Source organism: Psittacula echo, assembly GCF_963264785.1.
Source record: "Psittacula echo genome assembly, chromosome: 5".
Classification (NCBI taxonomy): Eukaryota; Metazoa; Chordata; class Aves; order Psittaciformes; family Psittacidae; genus Psittacula; species Psittacula echo.
Window position 1 is genome coordinate 9,423,689 of NC_137739.1, and position 20,926 is coordinate 9,444,614.

Below are 20,926 nucleotides of genomic sequence, written 5' to 3' on the forward strand. Positions count from 1 at the left end.
GCTCACAGCTTCTTATCAGAAGTTTTGCTTTCAAGATGATGTTCTGTACATCTAGTAAGGTCCAGATTCACCCTGATATTTGAAATAATTTCTTTTTAACTATCCTATAGGCTACCTCTTTTTACAGAAACTCTCCTTTTCCCCAGGCTTTCTTTTATAAACTGATGCAACTGGAACTGTGGAAATGTCTTTTCTGAAAGAAGCCTTGCATATCTTTTGTTGTTCTGGGTTGAATTTTACCAGTTGATTCTTCCCTGTCTCAGGCAGGGAGGCACTTTAGAGAGCTGCCTGCACAGTTGCCTCAAAAGTGAGCTGTAGTACATTGAGTGAGGTACTGGGCAGGCTCAGGGGACAGTTTCACTTCTCCACAGTACTGCACAGGAAGAACCTGCCCTCACAGTGGTGTAGCAGATTGGAAAAATCTTTGGTTTCAACATTTAAGCATGTAAAATCTTGTGGATCTAGTAGTAAAAATAATTGAATTGCTCAGAATGACACTTCTATTGCTGTTTTTTCTTGTTACCAAAGACGTAGCATGTGTATTTCAAGTGGGAGAATGTAGGGTTGAGTTTAATTAAAGTATTAGTGCGTGAAAATATTGACTGTTGTATGTTTAGGAAGAGTTGTTGAATCTGTACAGAAAATGATCTGTGGTTTTTTTTTAAAAGCTTTCTCCTTTTTTTTTTTTTTTTTTTCTGTTGACCATTTTACTGATCCTGTGTGGTGGATTTATAACAAAAACTGAGTAAAAAACTATTCTGCGCAATCAAAGACTTTGACAAGAAGGGCTCTGTAAAATACGGGGTCAGAAGTCATAATAAGAAAAGCCCAAATGCAAAAAAATCAATGCAATAGAGATTTTTTCATATGCTTCAAAAAAAGACTGATAGATTCTGAGTATCTGACCTGGAACATTACAGGGCATAACAAAAACATTTTTGCATGTGAGAGCGAAGAAGGTGGTAGAAGTTAGAGCTGCTGATTTGCATATGAATTGAATAACTGGTACTACTAAATATGTGGTCTGATTGCCTGTTTTGATCTCTTCTTGTTTTTTCCACAGGTGGCTACAGTGTCAATGGAGGATCTGGGGAAAATACTTATGGTCGGAAGTCGTTGGGGCAAGAGCTGAGAGTTAACAATGTGACCAATGCTGATTTTACCAGTGTTCCGCATGGGAATCGTGCTTTAGCCACAAAAGACATGAGGAAATCACAGGGTAAGGTTACCACTGATTTTCAGGAAAGAAGGATCTCTTTTAGCAACATCTCTTTTTCTGAAAAGAAGAACTAGATGATCTTAAAGTCCTTTCCAACCCTAACTGTTCTATGATTAGGCAATCTATATGGATTTTATTTTTTGTGATACATGATTAGATGATGTTGATGGAAATTGTCATCTTGTATTTACTGTTCCCTGCACTGAGACTTCCTCCACACATTAGGCAGATCTCTCGACTATGTAGCTTATGCTATCAATCTTTCAATTTCGTTTAAATAGCTTTTGAACCCTTATACAGGTTAGCCGAATTTGGCAAAGAGATCAAGGGCTTCAGGAAGGAAAAGGTACTCTTAGATTTGTTGAAAATCAATGCCTGAGTAAAAAGTTGTTAATTAACAAGTCCCTAGTGTGGGAAAACCTGCAGTGGTGATCTCAACAGTTATCTGTTCTCGCTGGCCTGCAGGTCAATTAGTCATCACCTCATACCAGCTGATTAGTCAGTGGATGTGCGCTCCTGAACCAGCCACAATTCATGCTCCCTCTTGCTCAGCTGCAGATTAGAGGCCAGGGAGGAACTAGAGGCATCATAAGGTCTTGAGATGTAATGAGAGGCAATCTGGAGTTTCAAGAGGGTACAGGAATGCTGGGCACTTTTTTGAGAAAGAAGGCTTCACTTTACCCACTATTTGGGTTTAATTTATAGGGGTTTTTTTAAAAAGCAAAAGTGTTTCCAAAGGCTTTTGAATTAAAATAGAAACTTAGTTATGACTAAACACTGTCATTTATTGCATCATTTAGTATAAGTGGTAGTTGATCCACTGACAAAAACTGTGACTGCTTTATGCCACACAGGTTATAAACATATGCAGACATGGTGTTTCATCTCAGGAATTTGTATTTCAGAAGATACAAGTGAAAGAAGAGTGAGTGTGCTTTGCGGGTAGAACAACCGAGGTGCAAGTGGTGACATGACTGTTGCAAAAGCCTGTTCTTTGGAATGGGTTAAACTTAGACTTTGTAATCCCATTGTGGCATCTTGATATAAAAATTATTCAGTCCTTGTAGTGCCTTGAATTATGTTTACGTTAAAGAAATAGAGAATTGTCTAATAGAGAATTATGTGTAAATAATATTCCTGATAGCGGGCTTGTGCATGAATTTACTATTAGTAGTGGCAGAAACTGTTCTCCTATGTATGAAAGCACCTCTTTAAGCCTTAAAATGTTAGGAATGTAATTTCAGATGATTGAAGCTGCTGCCTATGACTTCTGTATTTCTATACGTGTTGTGTCCTCTGTCTGGATGTTGGTTTTCAAGAGTTTCTCCTTTTTTAACTGGGCTGTGTTTGTGATTGTAGGTTTTGGCAAGCCATTTTTATTTTTCATATTGTCCTCAAAATACAGTGGGATTATGTTACAACAGGATCTTTTGTATTTGTTTATGTTTTCTTGTTTGCTTGGTGTGAGCTTTGAGCCATTTTCGTAACGGTTGTCTTCTGTGATTTAGCATGTGGCTGAGACCTTGCTGATATTTCACAAATGGAAGTTAAACAGCTGTTTATTAACTAGTGCTTTGATTTTAGTATAACATCAGTTGTGCTCTTGGTTAGCTTATTCTCTTTTATTTTTAGGTTATGATTATGGCTCAACAGACAGCTAACATTTACTCTCTTAGGGAGTAATGCCAACGTTCATCAGATATTAACTGGATGCTGCTTTTAGTAAAGAGCTTTGAACAGTGTGTCTTGTTCTAGCAGCAGTTAATTGTGTGTTTCATACCAGTAGCCTTGGTAGTGGTAGCTTTATCTATGCAGTCCTGGTTTTAGGATTTTTTTGTGTGTAGAACAGCACAACCATATTTCAAAATAAATTACAGCTTTCTATGAAAAGATTACAAACAAAAAGCTAAACACTGAGAAGACAACACTAAAAAGTTGCAAGTTATATATTTAATGAATTCAAGGCTTTTATTTGTTGTTGACTTTTCATCTGACACTGAAGAGTCAACATTATTAGGGATGGGAGGGAAGACTTACTAGACCTTACAAAGATCTAGAATATCTTTATTAAAAGTTATTTAGTAAAACCAATTTTCAGTGTTTTCCAAACCACTGCATCCTGGTTTGTCCTTCAGGAGCAGTATGTAGTGCCTAACCCCACTGTGCCAGTGTAGCTTCCCATGTGCTTGCTGAGTGGCAGAGATCAGTGCAAACTGGAAATGACAGAAGTGATGCATACTCTGTGTTTCAGGTCACTGTTAGTGTTGGTAGAGTGCAGCTGTAGGAATATTGTAGAATAGATTTTTCTCTTTCTCATGAGGCACATCTGTTGTCTTGGAGTATATTATGTTGTGGCAAATGCATTGAATTATTCAAGGACAGATTTAGATTGCTGTTTTGAGAAGCTTCATATAGAGACAGTCTAACAGTGAAATAAGTTTGTGTAGATTTGGATCAGCTTAAGCATTCAAAATACATTCAGTAGTGTAGAACACAGTACTATCCTAGCAGAAGAGTTTTCACATGGAATTATTAATGAATAGCAATTGCACTTTTTATTTTGTCTGCTGTAGTCTGTATTAATTTCCATTGTAACCAAGCTTTAAAAGAACTTCCATTTTTATTTGCATATGTTTTGTTTCTGAACTATTCATTAGAACTTTCAAAAAAGAAAAATGTTTTTCCTGGTCTGGTTATCTTCTGCTGCCCAGGTTTTAAAGAGAATGGTAGGTATGGTGTGGCCCGCACAGGCTGCGTTCTTCCTGGTAGTCCTTTTTCAGGGCTTGCCAAATTTTCTGGTTGGGTAGCTGTGCCAGGTCCATCTTTCTGGAGCTTTGCTATGTATTGACCATTGGCAGGCAAGCCTTGGACTACACCTTCTAGGTCAGCTCTGGGCAGAAATAAAAGGAGATCTTTAGATGGAAGTGATCATGTATCAAGGATTGTAGGCATTAGTTTGGCACCATCACTTGGGAAGATGTCTGATACTTGCTTCAGAAGGTGTCTTTGCTGATCATGATTCCTTGTGTGTTTCTCACCAAGCACGTGGCTTTTTGTCCACTACTTAAGACTGTGGTTTCCACATAAAGAAGCTTTATTCTTACTAAATGGATACATGTACCTTAGTCTCCTGTAAAATCAGTAGCATCTTCAAAGAAGTGTCACATAACAATTCAGCATGTCTTGTGTAGTTGTGCTAGCTAGGAACAAAATGTAGATTTGATCCTTCAGACTTATGCTATTTTAATGTTTGCTAAGCCTGCCTAGTTCTTCAGGATGTCAGATGTCTTCAAAACTAATTGCTTAAACTGATGCCTGGCAAGAAACAGATTATCAAAGCTATTTTACTCATACTCTCTTTTAAAAAATCAAAAAAAAAAAAAGACAGGAAAATAAGGTTGAGAATATTCTTCATTACTATAATACAGTAGATATGCTCTTCTGTAGAAGATGTCATGAGCTATAAGAGTTACTGGCCTGTGTGTGGGTTCACAGGATTCTGTAACATACAAGGGCACAAAGGTTTTTGTTTCTTAAGTTTCTTTATTACAACTTACCACAAATGACCACTAGTAAAGGAAGTATATACTTACAATTAATTATTTATATGCACACCTATACATACTTTTCAGAGCCTTACTGGTAGAGCACTTGTCAGATTTTTCCCAGGAGTGGGGCAAATTGATGACAAAGTCTCACTTCAAAGATGATCTGCATCAGCCTGGAGTCACTCAGGCATTCTCAGTGAGGGTCCGGTCTGTCCAGGCGATCTTGTGTAGTGAAGTCTTTGCAGGGGAAGTTTTTGGAGGAAAGCTTCATTTTGGGTAGAAAGCGAGTTATTTTTGTCCTGTTAGGGACATAAGGGGGTGTAGGGCACAACCACCTGGAGCCACCAGTAGCTTTTACTAACTGCTGATTTTCACCTGGAAGCAGGCAATAGATGATGCTGTTTTCTGTTTTCTCAGACCAGTGTTTGCTTTCTCAATCTGTTTTTCCCATTTGAGCAGCCAATAACTGTTGCTTTCCAAGGGTGTCTTCCACCAGTGCAGTCTATTTTTCACGTCTCCAGACAGTAAGCTGTTGCAGTTTCTTGGCTTGTACTTATTCAGGGTATGTTGGGATGTCTCAGGTTCCTAGGTACCCAGCTGCCCTTCAAGGATGCTCCAGGTTCCCAGGCCAGGTTCTTGGGCTGGCAGACATCCAGGCTGGCAGACATCATCTTCTGTCAGTGTTTTTCCATTATAACCTTCCCATTATAAGCAGGTTGCCTTTATGGCTTTATCCCAGCATATGATTGATGTGTAACATACTAGAGAAAAGAGCTGTCTGTAGTTGTCTTGGGTGTTCGTATAAGAGTCATGGTGACTAAGAAAGTCTCATTGTGTTCCATGAATCCTGTAATTTCAATCATCATGGAACATCCAATGTTAAACTTCCAACAGAAACTTTTTTCCTTTTTGCAAATTAGGGAAATTAATTATTCATATGAATTCATTGTAATTGGTACCTAAGGGAACTAAATCCAGGGGTTTGTGTAGAAGTAAAACAGTTCTGCTTAGTTCTGAATGAGTTCTACCCAGGTACGGGAGAGTCCGCTGGAAGAAATTAAACATTTAGGTAGCTAAATTAGATTTTACATTTAATCCTTGTATTAGCTTTAAAATAAACCAGGTTTTATCTTTTTGCCTTTTTTTCTCCAATTATGACTTTTCAATTGCAGAAATACGTATTTCAGACAATACAGGTCTTACTGATCAGGTGCTGCAGAGAAAGAAATGCCTTTTCTTTTTCAGAGCGATCGTTGTCTTATTCTGACGAGTCTCGACTGTCAAATCTTCTTCGGAGGATTACTCGGGAAGACGACAGAGACCGAAGACTGGCTACTGTAAAGCAACTGAAAGAATTCATTCAGCAACCAGAAAACAAACTGGTAACTTCTCCTTTCCCATAGCACTCGTTTTATAAAGCTGTCTTTTTAAAAATCTATGTATGGGGATATGTTTGTGAGGAATATCTTACATGAAGAATTTCCTTCCATAACAAGGCATATTCCTGGATTTCATGTCCGTTTTCTGGCATTGAGGAAATTTTTTTTTTTGCTTGATTTCTTACAACATATTGCCTTAAAGCAAATTACTGAGTGCATGAGCTGTAGGAATAAATATGGTATGCATGTGGGGGTTTTGACTGGTCTTAGCAATATCCTCTGGATCCTTCAGCAAGGAAATAGAAAACTAATAAAATGTGTTGTCTTGTTCAAGAACTGTTTCTGTACTTCAATTTAAAAATATGCAGATATTTAAATAGTCTTGTGAATAGCTCATCTTAGAGTTATTCAGCTTCCTAGCTGAACACCTTTGTATGTGGACTTCCTTTTATGGGGGAGAACAAAATGAGTCTGTTTTCATTACATCTTTGTTATTTTTAATGGGTTGTTGATCTAATATCCTCAAGTGTTTCTTAAGGGTTGGGTGGGGGGAGAGTATCCTGCTGTGGATATATGTTTTTACACTACTTGAATGAAGTATTTATTTTGTCTGACACATTTTACCCCCACTGTTTTGGAGAGCTTAGGAATTCTCCAAGTATTGAAAAGGCAGGAAGTGATAGTTTAATACCCTGCCACTCATTTACTGGCAGTGCTGTGATTTTTCAGTTGTGGATAATATGTCTATCCATATTTATAAGAAGTTGGTTCATTCTGTCATTATATATTGATTAACCAGTGTTAATTGTGCTCTTTTTCCAAAGGCATGATAATCAAATACCGAGACTTTTATATTCTGTGCACCTAGGTATAAGCAGACCATGTGCAAGCCCAGCTAATACTTCAGCTTTCCTGTGCAACAAAATCCTTGTTAGCACAAGTACAAGTTAGTACTGTGAAGTAAATGTGTTCCCTGTTTTTATTTAGGTTTATTGGTATCTCAGATATTAGAATAGTAATTCCAGTATGTTGTAACTCAGTGGGAGCAATCTTTGTTAATGGTCAGAATGCTAGAAGTTTGTCACTGAGAAATTTTTCTTTAAACTTCTTCCAGTTTGGTAATGAGAATAAGATCAGATGCCAAGTAATAGCCATCATGTCAAGCCTAAAACTATAATGGACTATAATAATAGCAGTAGAAAATAGCAGTAGCTCCTGCAATTCTTGACACTATAAAGTGTAGCTTGAGTTCCCTTCATTCTCAGGGTTGAAATGTGTATTCAACGAAGTGAAGTAGTAAAAGTCACTAGGCAGTGGCATTGTCATTGTCATGTAATGGCATCGTGCTCCAGCTTCTAAATTGTATAGGTACTTCTCTTGTCTCTTTTGTGGATACCAGGCACATTTTTAAAATGTCCTTGTGAGTTGTGAGGGGCCAAGTATGTGGACTTCTTTCCAACCTGCCCCTCCTACCCCCTGCAAAAGGGTGATGTTGCTCAAAACTTAGCAACTAAAACTAGATATGAATCTTTTAACACAGTAGATGTTATCTTGTTGAAGAAAAGAGAACAAACCTTTTTATTAACTTGTCAAGAAAGCTTGTTGTTAATATCTTAAACAGTTGCAGCTCATGTATTGTTTTGCAACTCAACTCACTAATGTGGAGAGGTGTTTTTTACTGCATGTTAGGAAAACAAGTATTTCTGGTTATGTTTGCTGAGAAGCACTGGTTCATCAATAATGTTTCATCCTCCTAAATAATAATCCATTTTCTGAAATTCAGGTTTGCCTAAGGAGAATTTTACTGCTTCAGATAGTATTATCTGATGAATTAAATATTTAGCTGACTCAATTGGCTATTAGTATAGGAGACTAGGTCTTCAATAGATGCTACTGATGAGCTGTGAATTTTATATTTGTAATGTAATGTTATCAGGAAGAACTAAACATAGAGCAAACCCTGATAGCAGGCTGCCAGTGTATTTTTGTGGCTACTGTAAATAAATATAAAATACAACATGTGGGATAATATTGCAGTATTGCTTAATATGGTTCATCCTAGTCTGCAGTGGCCATGGAAAGCATAATAGCATTCTATTAGCAAACACTAACATGGATGTAAAGAGTATCTAGTTTGCAGAAGTTATCGTGCCATTATTATGCTTATGGCTTTTATGTATCTCATAGGTACTAGTTAAACAACTGGATAATATCCTGACTGCCATTCATGATGTACTCAATGAAAGGTAAGCTGGAAAAACAAGGCTTTTCTGAAGAGGAAAAATAATGACAGTGTTAGGTTTGTATTTCAATATAGAAATGGAATGGAAGGAGGAAAAGTTGAAAGAAATTCATTCACTAATTTTGCATGGATGTGACATTGCAGTAACAGGACAGAACTGCGAGAGAGTTAAGACTCTCTTAGGCATATCAGCAATACTGTCAAGACTGTCTAGAGTATGCGTAACACAAGAGAATTTGAATGCACACCTGTGGTTTTCATGTTGTAGGTAATACTAAGTCTGTCTCAGCTATGTTTAGTCACCTGGCTGTAATAGTAGGCTGCTGTAGTTGTCTAGCTTGCAAATTGAATTTCAGTTTTTTACAACCTGATCTAATTGGTTTCTATACAACTAAATGCATATGTAGAGGGAGCTCAGGTGTTGGGGGGAGCTTTTTGGTGTTCAATGTTACTACCCAAAGTCATACGTTTGTTAAGAATTTTCCTCTTTGGATAGTGTGTTTGAAGTAGAATAGCCTATTCATTGTGTATTTTATTCAAGTTGCTTCATTCCATAGAAATAATTATTTGACAGGATTTTTCAGATTATTAATTTTTATTTTAGCTTCATTGCTGCTGCCATTAGGTAGGAGAGAAGCAGCTCCATTCATGCATATATTTTTCTGCTTTAGAAATGTTCTAATTTGTTCATTGTTTATTCTGCTGTCATGTCTGGAGATTCCACTTGTTTTTTCTCTCCCAAAATACAGTAGCAAATTGCTGCAAGAACTGAGACAGGAAGGAGCTTGCTGTCTTGGACTTCTTTGTGCTTCTCTGAGCTATGAGGCTGAGAAGATCTTTAAATGGATTTTTAGCAAATTCAGCTCATCCACAAAAGATGAAGTTAAACTTCTTTATTTGTGTGCAACCTACAAAGCACTAGAGACTGTAGGAGAAAAGAAAGCCTTTTCGTCTTTAATGCAGGTAAGACTACAAGTTAAAAAAGGATTATTAGTGATTTTTCCAGTGCAAGGCTTGAATCAACTTTTTAATTGGAATGAGTGATAAGTAATGCTGTATTGACATAATGTGTAAATATAATTACAGCTGAGAGGGAACTTTCTGACTGCATGGGATTCTTTGGTTCTGATAACATTAGAAAGGAATGTCAGGTGTTTGTAGGACAACATATATTTTGATGCAACTTTTTGGTATATATTGCAAATTTAAGAGGAAGAGTCTTGTTGAGACCAAAAAGAGAATTCTGGTAGAATGGTGCACAAACCCCAACCTGATAATTGCTTTGTACTACCTCTTACTTACAATTTCTAACTTGAATTGGATTCAGATCTGAGAGGGAGTAGGATGGGTGCAGACACATCTGGTCCCCTGGTTCAAGTTCTAGGATCTGTTATTTTGTATGTAGAACAACTAGGTCCAGGTCTGTGCTCCAATTGAATAACTAATAATACTTTACAGAGCCAAAAAGCTTCAGCAGGAGAAGCAGGAACTTAACTGGTTGGTCTGTGTCCCCAGCACTAGAACTTGGTTCTGCTGCATTTCAAGCAAATACCCACTTTAAATTTTTATTTTCATGCAGTATATGTTATGCTTTTTACATTTTTCCTTCCTGCAGAAAGAGTATTACAATGGTTCTGATGAGTTGAAATAGTTCACTAAAAAGTGTTCAACACTGAATAAATCTGTGTCTAATACCGTAACATTTTCACATGTTGTTTTAAGGAAGTGAAATGTCTAGTGGCTTTGCTTTACTTTTTAGCTTGTAATGACCAGCCTGCAGTCCATTCTAGAAAATGTGGATACACCAGAGTTACTGTGCAAATGTGTCAAGTGCATCCTTTTGGTGTCCCGATGCTACCCACACATTTTCAGCACCAATTTTAGGGTAAGCTTACTTCTTACTCTGCATCTTCTTTCTCACATGGAAATGTTGGTGCAGCAAATTGGGTAATAAGTCTTTCTTCAAAATTGCTTTCTAGGACACAGTGGACATACTAGTTGGGTGGCATATAGATCACACTCAGAAACCTTCCTTGACACAACAGGTGTCTGGTAAGTTTGGCCAAGGAGTCACTAATGTAGTACACTGTGGTTTGCAGATGATATGGGTTTACTTACACAAGTCTGATCCTACTGACATAGAAGTTAACATAAAACCAAAAGGAGTTTCTGTCTACGTAACAAGAGATTTTGTTCCTAATTTTTTATTATAATTGCATTTGCCATTTTATGCTATAGCTGGAAAAATGGGATGCTTTATTCGGGCTAAAGTTAAGCATTGTTAACTTTTTAACAGTTGTAAGTAAGTTTATAGATCTTAACATATTCTCTGTAGAAGAATATATTTTCTCCTATATACTTCTAGAAAATCTTTGTGATAGATACTGTACTGGCATTTAAGAAGTTGAGAAGCTTCTTCCTATAGCTAGAGCAGTTGTCTTGGAGTTATTCACAGCAAGTCTGTTTCCTTATCACAGTCCTGGATTCCATCATTAATGTTTAACTGCTGTGGGGCAGGACTGAACCTCAAAATGAATTTGCCAAAGGGGTAAATGAGGGAAATACAATTTATTTTCAAAACTACATGTTAACATTTTGATGCAGATGACCTTCTCTTACCTTAGCAGCTTTTACCTCACCAATATGCAATTAAAAGTTAGTTTTCATATGTTACCTTGTTCTGCTGTTTTAATTGCCCTGGTTTTTTTTACACAGGATGGCTGCAGAGCTTGGAGCCCTTTTGGGTGGCTGATCTTACTTTTTCCACCACACTCTTGGGTCAGTTTTTAGAAGATATGGAAGCTTATGCTGAGGTAAACAAGATTTTATGGTATATACCAGAGTGAACTATTGCAGATTTCCTAATAAATCTGTAACTGTGATTCTGATGGATGTATCGCATTTGTAGAAAATAAAATTATATGGTTTTCCTGGGGAAAAGAGGATCAAATTACCAAGTATACTAGAGGCATGTACAATAACAATTGTACACGAATCCTCATGAACTACTTACATAGGATCATAGCCAGGCTTTCAGCCATTGTTTATTGAGAATAGGGTGATATAATAAAAATAAAACCAACCAAGTAGGAATGCCTTCACTTTTAAATATCTGCAGTAAAGACATTTCCCAGTCTTTCCTTGGTGTTATCTCTTATCATCCAGCTTCAGAGTTTTTTCAGAAATAGTGACTACTGGGGGGAGAGGGATTTTTAATGCTTCTGGAGATTAATGGTAAGTTTGTCTTTTTACTAAAGTAACAAATAATACTGTGCAGGAGATAATGAGCCAGGATCTGATAGAAAACTAAAGTATATTGATTTAACATACTTTGTTTTGACTTTTGTAACCTTTGCTTAGGTAACAGAGTGTAAAGTTTATCTGACGCTGGCATTAAAGGAAGAGCTTTGGATTTTAGGGGGGAGTGTTGCCTTTTTCTTAAGGTGCTCATATGTTTATATGCTTCTAACTACATCATGCTATATTATATGTGTTAGCATGCAGTTCCTATAGGTGAAATTGTACTTCCAACTTAATCTGTTTCATTCAAGGTAGAATAAATGATTTGATATTATTAATGTACTTATATATACATAAAGCTTCTGATGGTACAGCTTGAGTTAAGATTCACAGACCTCTTTGGTATTGTCAAGCGCACAGAAACGTGTGTGTGACTGCAGGCACAGAGTTGAAAGTGATTAGTCAGGGCAGTAAGTCGCTGCTTATCAACTTCTCTGCTGAACTGGACAACTTGTGTATTCTTAGTCACAGAAGAGTTTTAAGGTAACACATATTAACTTAGATCATAGAGGAGGTGGTTCCTCCATGTGTATGTTTACCCCACACTGGGGTAGACCAAGGCTATATCTATACTAATGAGATCAGTACGTCTGGAATGTTCCCAGGCACTGATGCCAGCTGGCATGAAGTAGCCTGCCAGTAAACTCATGATCTCCAGATCAAGGTAGCTACATGTAAACAGTGTGATGGGAATGGCCACTCGAACTTTTTCACTCCGGTTTGTGGATGGGAATTGTTTGGCAGAGTGGTAAAAGTGTGCAGACAACTGTACGTGCAGCAGTATGAATGATCATGTTCTGGGGGGCCAGGAACATCATGAGTCTGTGCTTTAATTTACAAGATATAGCCTGAGCACTCCATTTCAGTGGGTAAACTAATAAGCAGCATCTTATTACTGCTCTGTGGCTTGCTCAATGTCATTGTGTGACTCTATCCCATCTTCATATATATATACATATATATATATATGATTAGAGATACTGGATAAATATATCTATAATATGTCTGGAAAATAGATAAAATATTTTCAGTCTCATATTTTGATCTTTTATACATGTATTATAACTGCTAATGATGTGTACTGAAATAGAAAACTTCTGTGCTGTAGGACCTCAGCCATGTAGCTTCTGGGGAATCGGTAGATGAAGATATTCCTCCTCCTTCAGTATCTCTACCTAAACTGGCTGCACTTCTTCGGGTTTTCAGTACTGTGGTGAGGAGTATTGGGGAGCGCTTCAGCCCAATTAGAGGACCACCAATTACGGAAGCATATGTAACTGATGTAAGAATTCAAGGTTTTCTTTCTGTTTTTTTTTTTATTGCTGACATGACTTATCACCATACAATGATGCTATTCACTGTCGAGTTTGTTTAGGTTTTGTGACTCGTATGTGAATATGTATATGCTCAGCTTTGAGCAAATGTATTTTTATTAAATATTAAGGTATAGATTGCGGTAGTGGTAGATGGGAGTAGTATATAGCAGAAACTAACTACTTTTAGGCATTTTAACTTCACGTAGCTAGGCTTATGCTTTTGTTATGTCTTTGTAACCGTAATGTTACCTTTATTCAGATTGCTATGATGCTATAAAAGCTGAATTCATGTTATGAGTTTGATTTTATAAAATGCAGGGGACTTGTTCATGCTGAAATTGTATCTATGAAATCTGATAGCAAAATCCTCCTGTTGTGAAGTATAGTATAGGATGGTGTAAACTTGGAATAAATATTATATAATATGCTAAGTAGCTGCTATACTTCTGTAAAAGAAACCGTAGATGAGGTGAACGTTAAATAAGAGAAAATAAAATAAAAAGAAAGAAAAAAAGATAAAAATACTTGCAGTCAAATTCTTGTTGCTGCTGTGCTGCACAACAGGAACTTACGCCTTTGCAGAGTCTCGGGTAAGTGTGTGTGTGGATTTCCCAATTAAAGCCAAAAGAGTTATGTAACTTGTCTCCTAATCTGCAGGGGATTCTTGTGACAAAAGAAAACTAGTCTGTCTTTTACACAAGGAGTTCTGTTGACATCAGCTGCAACTGAACAGAATTCTGAATAATTAATTTAGTTTTTCTAGGTCTTTTCAGGTCTTTAACTGAGTAGGAAACCAGACAATTGAAGGTTTGTTGTGTCTTATACTTCTGAAGTGTAGTGCCATGATGCATTATTTAGAATATTGTATTGACAGAATTTGCCAGGCTGCAGAGTAGGTTATGGGACAGGGTATCAGATAGATGTGAATATAATCAAATAGCATGCAGCCTTTGTCTCTTTTTAATGGAGCTTAATTTAGGTATGTTTTTAATTTTCTAGGTTCTGTACAGAGTAATGAGATGCGTGACTGCAGCAAACCAAGTGTTCTTTTCTGAAGCTGTACTTACAGCTGCCAATGAGTGTGTTGGTGTTTTACTTGGCAGCCTAGATCCAAGCATGACCATACACTGTGACATGGTCATCACATATGGATTAGATCAAATGGAAAATTGTCAGACTTGTGGCACTGATTATATCATTTCAGTCCTGAATCTGTTGACACTGGTTTGTACATATTGTTATTATTGTGGGGTTTTTGCATTGGGAAATACTATTTTCTAAGCAACCTTGCTTTTTCTTGTGTGTATTAGATAAATATTTAGAACTCTTCCTGACCACAAACAAGAAATGCCTTTTCTAAATGCTTGTACTCTCTTCTCTAAAGCTTGTGCTACTAGCTCGTTTATGCATTTGGCTTGTTGATAAAGTGTCATGTAGTTTTAGCCTGAGTGTTAGCATTTTGTCTTTTTGGGTTGGGTTTTTGGGGGGTTTTGGTTTAGTACGTGGTGAGGTTTTTTTTTTTATCTGGCTTGGCTGTTGAACAGTGGCACTCTCTGGCCTTTGCAGTTGATAATAGCACCTGATGAATTTCAGAATCTTAGTGCTTGATATGTTCTATTTATCTACTTATGCCATGACCTGGAAAATCAGACTTCTTCAAAACATAGCTCTGAATGTATAGGCCACAAACTCTTAAACCCACAAGGATCTAAATTAAAAGAGCAACTTTGCCTCAGGTGTGCCGTTAAACCCTGAAAATAATTAATTCTCTGTGAATTAATGTTTGGAACTATTAATTAGAACTAATTCTCTGTGAATTTAAATGTGAATTTGGGAAAGCAGATACTAGATACTTGCATTACTGGGAAGCAGGGTTTTTTTCCTAGATGTAGTGTATACAAGCTAGAAAAGCAGTATTTTAATTAGTCTTTAATGATCTATTCTAATAAAAATTAATTCAGGTAAAAATATTTACAATTTTGATTTTTATCCCTAGATTGTTGAACAAATTAATACAAAGCTACCCTCATCATTTGTAGAGAAATTATTTATACCAGAGTCTAAACTACTTGTTCTTCGTTATCATAAGGAGAAAGAGGTAAGAGTGACTTCTACATGTGTGTTACAACAGCCTTTGCATATTTCCTAGAATATATTAAGCTGTTCAACTTTGTTAATTTTAAATATGTTTTTTATCATAGGTAGATATCTGTGAAACTTCTGAAAAGGCAGATGTAGGTAGTTCTTGGTTTTGGCATTTAGATTTGATAATGAATTGGTAAGCTGGCCATCGTGCCAGGTAGATAATTCCCTAGTTGATGTGGTTTCCATGCTCAGTGTATTATATGGATGATCCAGAAAGTAATTAATAGTTTTTTGTAAGTAAGTAGTACTTAATTACAGAAAACTAAATCAGATTAGGCTGTTTATAGGTAAAGAAGCATAACTTTAAATTCTACACTGGTGATAAATATATTTTAGGATTTTATGCTTATCACTTATTACTGTAATTATTTTATATTCTCAAGGTTGTTGCAGCAGCCCAGGCTGTATACCAAGCTGTACTGAGCCTGAAGAACATTCCTGTTTTGGAGACTGCTTACAGGTTGATTCTAGGAGAAATGACCTGTGCTCTAAATAGTCTTCTCTATAGTTTACATCTTCCTGAGGCCTGTTCTGAAATCCAGCATGACTCTTTCAAGAAGCGTATACTCAATGTGGATAATGCAAAGTTTGTTGTTATTTTTGACCTCAGTGCTCTAAGTACTATTGGAAATGCTAAAAACTCATTAATTGGGGTGAGTAAAACTACAGATAAAGCTTGTGCAATTTTTACTGAAAATATACCATAATGTATTTCACCATGAGTGCACATATGTATAATTAAATTAATTGGGTTTTTTTTTTCCTAGCTTAGGTATGGAAAAACTTCCAGTATTAAAACTTAGGTGAAATGGAATGCATGGATTGTATCTGTAACTGGTGCATAATGAAAAACAGTTTTTAGGGAAGAGCATCTTATTGGGGTTGTTAATGGATTGAGTCTGATTGTCATAGTAACGTCTTTTTGAAAGCCAAGACAGATGAAAGCAGCTTTTAGTGGTCCTTTGCTAGTATCAGGCATGTGAAAACATTTATTCCAGATCTTTCCAAATAAAACAAACTGCTTTAAGAGAGTGTTTAAAAAAGGGAAAGAAAGTAGTTACAATTAAGGCCAGAAAATTAATAGAGTTAAATTATTTCCCATGGGAAGAGGCAAACCACAATAATTAATGTTATGGAAACTGCATTTAAAAATAGATCCTATTTATTATGTTTCTTTGCTTATGTTGCAATTGTTTTATAGATGTGGGCCCTTTCACCGACTGTGTTTGCACTACTGAGTAAAAATCTGATGATTGTTCATGGTGACATAGCAGTTCATTTTCCTGCTGTCCAGTATGCAGTACTCTATACGTTATATTCACACTGTTCCAGGTATGAAGGTCAATAATTCATCAGTATTTTAAGAGCAATAGGATGGACTGGTCTGAGTAAAATATATTGTTGGAGGGATTAATTTAAATAGACTATTACAGTCAAGCTTTTGTCCAAACTTCCCTAATCAGTTTTTACTTTCATTAATTGCAGGGAGTCTGTATCTCAGCCAAGAAAGCATATCCTGGCTTAAAATTTGGCATTTTATTCAAAGGCAGATTAGAAGTCTTGTGTTTGAATAGAGAGAACTGAGGGAGAACTCTACTGAAAGTAAATAAGGAAAGATTATTTACTATTTTGCTTACTGTGAGATCTAGGAGAGGTAATGAAATGTAAACAATAGATTTAAACACATTTTGAACTTTACTGCTACAAAATGTTGGCAAAGTAAGGGAACTAGTTTAGCTGTTACTCTGTATGTACATTTCTTGAGTTTAATGATTTTTTGCGAATCATTTGGTATCAGCCACAGTTAAAACCGGGTTACTGGGCTGCATGGACTGATGTGAAATTGTAGCTTTGTTCTTTTAGACCAGTGATTAAAATATTTGGGTTTTGACATGATATGGTTACTGTGTGGATGTACATTAACTTCTGTTGCTGGGATTTTTTTGTTTGTTTTGGGGGGGTTTGCTGTTGTTGTTTCCTCTCCCCAATACTGTAAGGAAGTATCCCTAATCTGGGGGTGGGTTTATATTCTGTTTTTCCTTGCCTTTTCAGGCACGACCATTTCATATCCAGTAGCCTCAGTTCTTCCTCTCCCTCTCTGTTTGATGGAGCAGTTATAAGTACTGTAACCACAGCAACAAAAAAGCATTTCTCAATCATACTAAACCTTTTGGGGTTACTGCTTAAGAAGGATAACCTTACTCAAGACACCAGGTAACCAACATTTTCTTACTAATCAGGAGTCGTCCTCCCCTTCACAGTAGAATGCCTTAATTCGGAAATCAGGATAATTTTCATCCTGGCATAAATTTTAACCACTCAAGTATTTGGGCTTCGTTTGTTTGTGGTTTTTTACCTTGGAAAAAAAGTTGATAACAAAATACGTGTGGAAAAAGTAGCTGCTCGTTATTATGTGTGAAGACTAGAAAAATTGAAACCATCATAAGATCTATGCAGTAAAAGCAAAGCTATCAGACTTCACTGAAAAAGTGGTTTTGCTCACTGAAAGTACCCTTTTACAATAGTTATAATCTTCTATTACCTAAATGCTGTGAAAGTTAGGGGTATTTTTAATGTTAACTCATTTTTTAAACAAAAGCTTTTTTATGCTATAATACTCATCTGTAAAGTGACATAGTTTTAAGTTACATTGAAAGGTATCTTTCTGTAACTGTATGGAGTGATTAATACTTTTGTTTTTTGAAGGAAACTACTTATGACGTGGGCTTTGGAAGTGGCTGTTCTGATGAAAAAATCAGAAACATATGCACCATTATTTTCTCTCCCATCTTTTCATAAGTTTTGTAAAGGACTTTTAGCAAACAGTAAGATATCGCATATTTTTACTTTACCATACTTTAACATGTCTTCTACATGGCATAATTAAGTACATAATCGACCTTGTCATATACCACTGATAGCTGTAACTACTCGTTTCATTTACATTAGGGATGCTTTCGGTTTGTATTGTACAAAAACTTACACTATATTTTTCTCAAATGGATCCTTACCTATTACTTATGCAAACAATTTTTTTCTCTTAAAACTTGTGATTGTGAAATTGATCTATCAAAAATGTCAGTGATGTGCCAAATCTTACTTGTAAGATTGCGTTTTATTTTATCAAAAGCAGTGGAACCATTCCATAATGTGATGTACTGTTTTGAATTTCAAAATTTGGAAATGGAAATACGGGAACTAATGCTTTTAGTACCATAATGCTAGCAAAAGCAGTAACTTTCCAAGGCCAGGAGTTACTAACTCCACCTTAGGGTTTTTTTATTTAAATATATTGTGTATAATCTCCAAGTATGAACCGTAGAAGCATTAGTCAGCTGCCAGGAAAGGCCTACAAGTAACACATAGCACAAGTGACTTTTTGTTATTAAACATGTACTCGTCATAGTAAAACCAGTCAATGAAATCAATAGAAAAGTGTTGCTTAAAGCCTGTGTCTCCTTCTACCAGATACGATGTTAAAACATCTTTAGATGTTCTACCACAACCAGAATAATGCAGAAGTTATCTGACTCTAGCAAGAATAACTTTTTTTTTTTTTTTCCTTTTAATTCCTTAATTCAGCCCTTCTGGAAGATACGAACACTTGTCTTCAAGCATGTAGTAGTCTCCATGCCCTGTCTTCCTCCCTCCCAGACGACCTTTTACAAAGGTACTTGTGCTAAATTCTGTATTTTACTTTAGTTATGCTGTTAATGGAAATATTATCACCTCTTTCTCTTTGATTGATGCAGGTGTGTTGATGTATGTCGTGTTCAACTAGTACATAGCGGTGCTCGTGTAAGGCAGACTTTTGGAAAACTTCTGAAGTCAATTCCTTTAGATGTTGTGTTGAGGTAAGTTGTTCAGATTAGCTTCAATATAGAGAATGGTTGGTTTCTTCAGTGACAATTATCTAAAAAATAAGGCCAGTTGAATGTCATCATACTGTCTTAAAATCAAAAAGCATGAAGCATGTTGCTATCTGTTCTACTGTGTTACAGGTTTAAGAGTGGTAGGTAGTACACAAAGTAATTAGCAAGTGTGATACGGCACTTCTTGCAGGAAATATGAAATGAAGTTTAACCATGCCAAGTGCAAGGTTCTACACCTGGGTCAGAGCAATCCTAGGCACAGCTACAGGGTGGGCAGAGAGGAGATTCAGAGCAGCCCTGCAAAGAAGGACTTGGGGGTATTGGTCGATGAGAAAATGAACGAGCCAGCTTCAGTGTGCGCTCACAGCCCAGAAAGCCAACCGTATCCTGGGCTGCATCAAGAGGAGCGTGACCAGCAGGTCGAAGGAGGTGATCCTGCCCCTCTACTCTGCTCTCGTGAGACCTCACTTAGAGTATTGTGTGCAGTTCTGGTGTCCTCAACATAAAAAGGACATGGAACTGTTGGAACAAGTCCAGAGGAGGGCCACAAGGATGATCAGGGGACTGGAGCACCTCCTGTATGAAGACAGGCTGAGAAAGTTGGGGCTGTTGAGCCTGGAGAAGAGAAGGCTGCATAGAGACCTCGGAGCAGCCTTCCAGTATCTGAAGGGGGCTTACAAGGATGCTGGGGAGGGACTCTTCATTAGGGACTGTAGTGATAGGACAAGGGGTAATGGGTTAAAACTTAAACAGGGGAGGTTTAGATTGGATCTAAGGAAGAAATTCTTTACTGTGAGGGTGGTGAGGCACTGGAATGGGTTGCCCAGGGAGGTTGTGAATGCTCCATCCCTGGGGGTGTTCAAGTCCAGGCTGGACAGAGCCTTGGATGACATGGTTTAGTGTGAGGTGTCCCTGCCCATGGCAGGGGGGTTGGAACGAGATGATCTTAAGGCCCTTTCCAACCCTAACTATTCTGTGGTTCTGTAAAATATGAATGCTTGTAAGTTCCATGTTATCAGTATTGTGTCCTGCAGTTCGTCTCAAAGACATGAGCTCTTAAAGCACTTGTCTTGATACTAAAACGTATACTTATTTCCAGTCATTGTGCATGTACATGTATGTGTGCATGTGTAACTTCTTGCACAACTTTTTTATTCAAGTACATTACAGCATGGATTGTTTTTTTTTTTCCCCTTGTCCCTGCAGTAACCGTACCCACACAGAAATACAAGAAATTTCTTTGGCTTTAAGAAGTCATATGAGTAAAGCTCCAAGTAATACATTCCACCCACAGGATTTCTCTGATGTCATTAGTTTTATTTTGTATGGAAACTCTCACCGAACTGGGTAAGAACTTCTTTTAAAACTGAAATTCATGGACGTTGAAATCATAGCAAACAATTTCAAGCTGTATTTATTTTAGGTTTTTAGAGATCACATGGCTTTACATTCAGTCATTTATATTTTTTTAATACTTCATAAGTATTTATAAATATCTTTAAATGCACACCTTTTTGCATGTTTGCCTATGTACATTGCTGCTTGGAAATAATCCTGTGAGATTTGTTGGAGAGCAATAGGGAGCTGAAGTGTGTGCAGTATAAACTTGTTTCCACGTGGACTTGTGTTAATGTACTGATATTTTCTTTCAGGAAGGATAATTGGTTAGAAAGATTATTCTATAGCTGTCAAAGACTAGATAAGAGAGATCAACCAACCATCCCTCGCAATCTGTTGAAGACTGATGCTGTTCTTTGGCAATGGGCTGTTTGGGAAGCAGCCCAGTTTACTGTTCTTTCAAAGTTACGAACTCCTCTGGGTAGAGCCCAGGATACATTTCAAACAATTGAAGGTAATATAAAAGCTATAGTTTACTTTCATGGGATTTCTTTTTTATGTCAGGTT

At 36.9% G+C, this 20,926-nt stretch overlaps 1 protein-coding gene across 3 annotated transcripts in view; it reads left to right on the forward strand.

The window, feature by feature from the left end:
- The window catches only part of SMG1 (SMG1 nonsense mediated mRNA decay associated PI3K related kinase), a 68,501-nt gene that overhangs the window by 12,661 nt on the left and 34,914 nt on the right, over nucleotides 1-20,926 (forward strand). For all 3 annotated transcript variants that reach the window (XM_080619780.1, XM_080619782.1, XM_080619781.1), the window contains exons 3-20: nucleotides 1,064-1,219; nucleotides 6,013-6,149; nucleotides 8,334-8,392; nucleotides 9,138-9,351; nucleotides 10,148-10,273; nucleotides 10,368-10,440; nucleotides 11,104-11,201; nucleotides 12,797-12,970; nucleotides 14,004-14,228; nucleotides 15,001-15,102; nucleotides 15,533-15,802; nucleotides 16,351-16,481; nucleotides 17,202-17,363; nucleotides 17,856-17,974; nucleotides 18,732-18,819; nucleotides 18,902-19,003; nucleotides 20,228-20,368; nucleotides 20,674-20,873. In XM_080619780.1, the coding sequence (XP_080475906.1) occupies nucleotides 1,064-1,219; nucleotides 6,013-6,149; nucleotides 8,334-8,392; nucleotides 9,138-9,351; nucleotides 10,148-10,273; nucleotides 10,368-10,440; nucleotides 11,104-11,201; nucleotides 12,797-12,970; nucleotides 14,004-14,228; nucleotides 15,001-15,102; nucleotides 15,533-15,802; nucleotides 16,351-16,481; nucleotides 17,202-17,363; nucleotides 17,856-17,974; nucleotides 18,732-18,819; nucleotides 18,902-19,003; nucleotides 20,228-20,368; nucleotides 20,674-20,873 (2,577 nt within the window). The remainder of the gene's footprint in view (nucleotides 1-1,063; nucleotides 1,220-6,012; nucleotides 6,150-8,333; nucleotides 8,393-9,137; nucleotides 9,352-10,147; nucleotides 10,274-10,367; nucleotides 10,441-11,103; nucleotides 11,202-12,796; nucleotides 12,971-14,003; nucleotides 14,229-15,000; nucleotides 15,103-15,532; nucleotides 15,803-16,350; nucleotides 16,482-17,201; nucleotides 17,364-17,855; nucleotides 17,975-18,731; nucleotides 18,820-18,901; nucleotides 19,004-20,227; nucleotides 20,369-20,673; nucleotides 20,874-20,926) is intronic.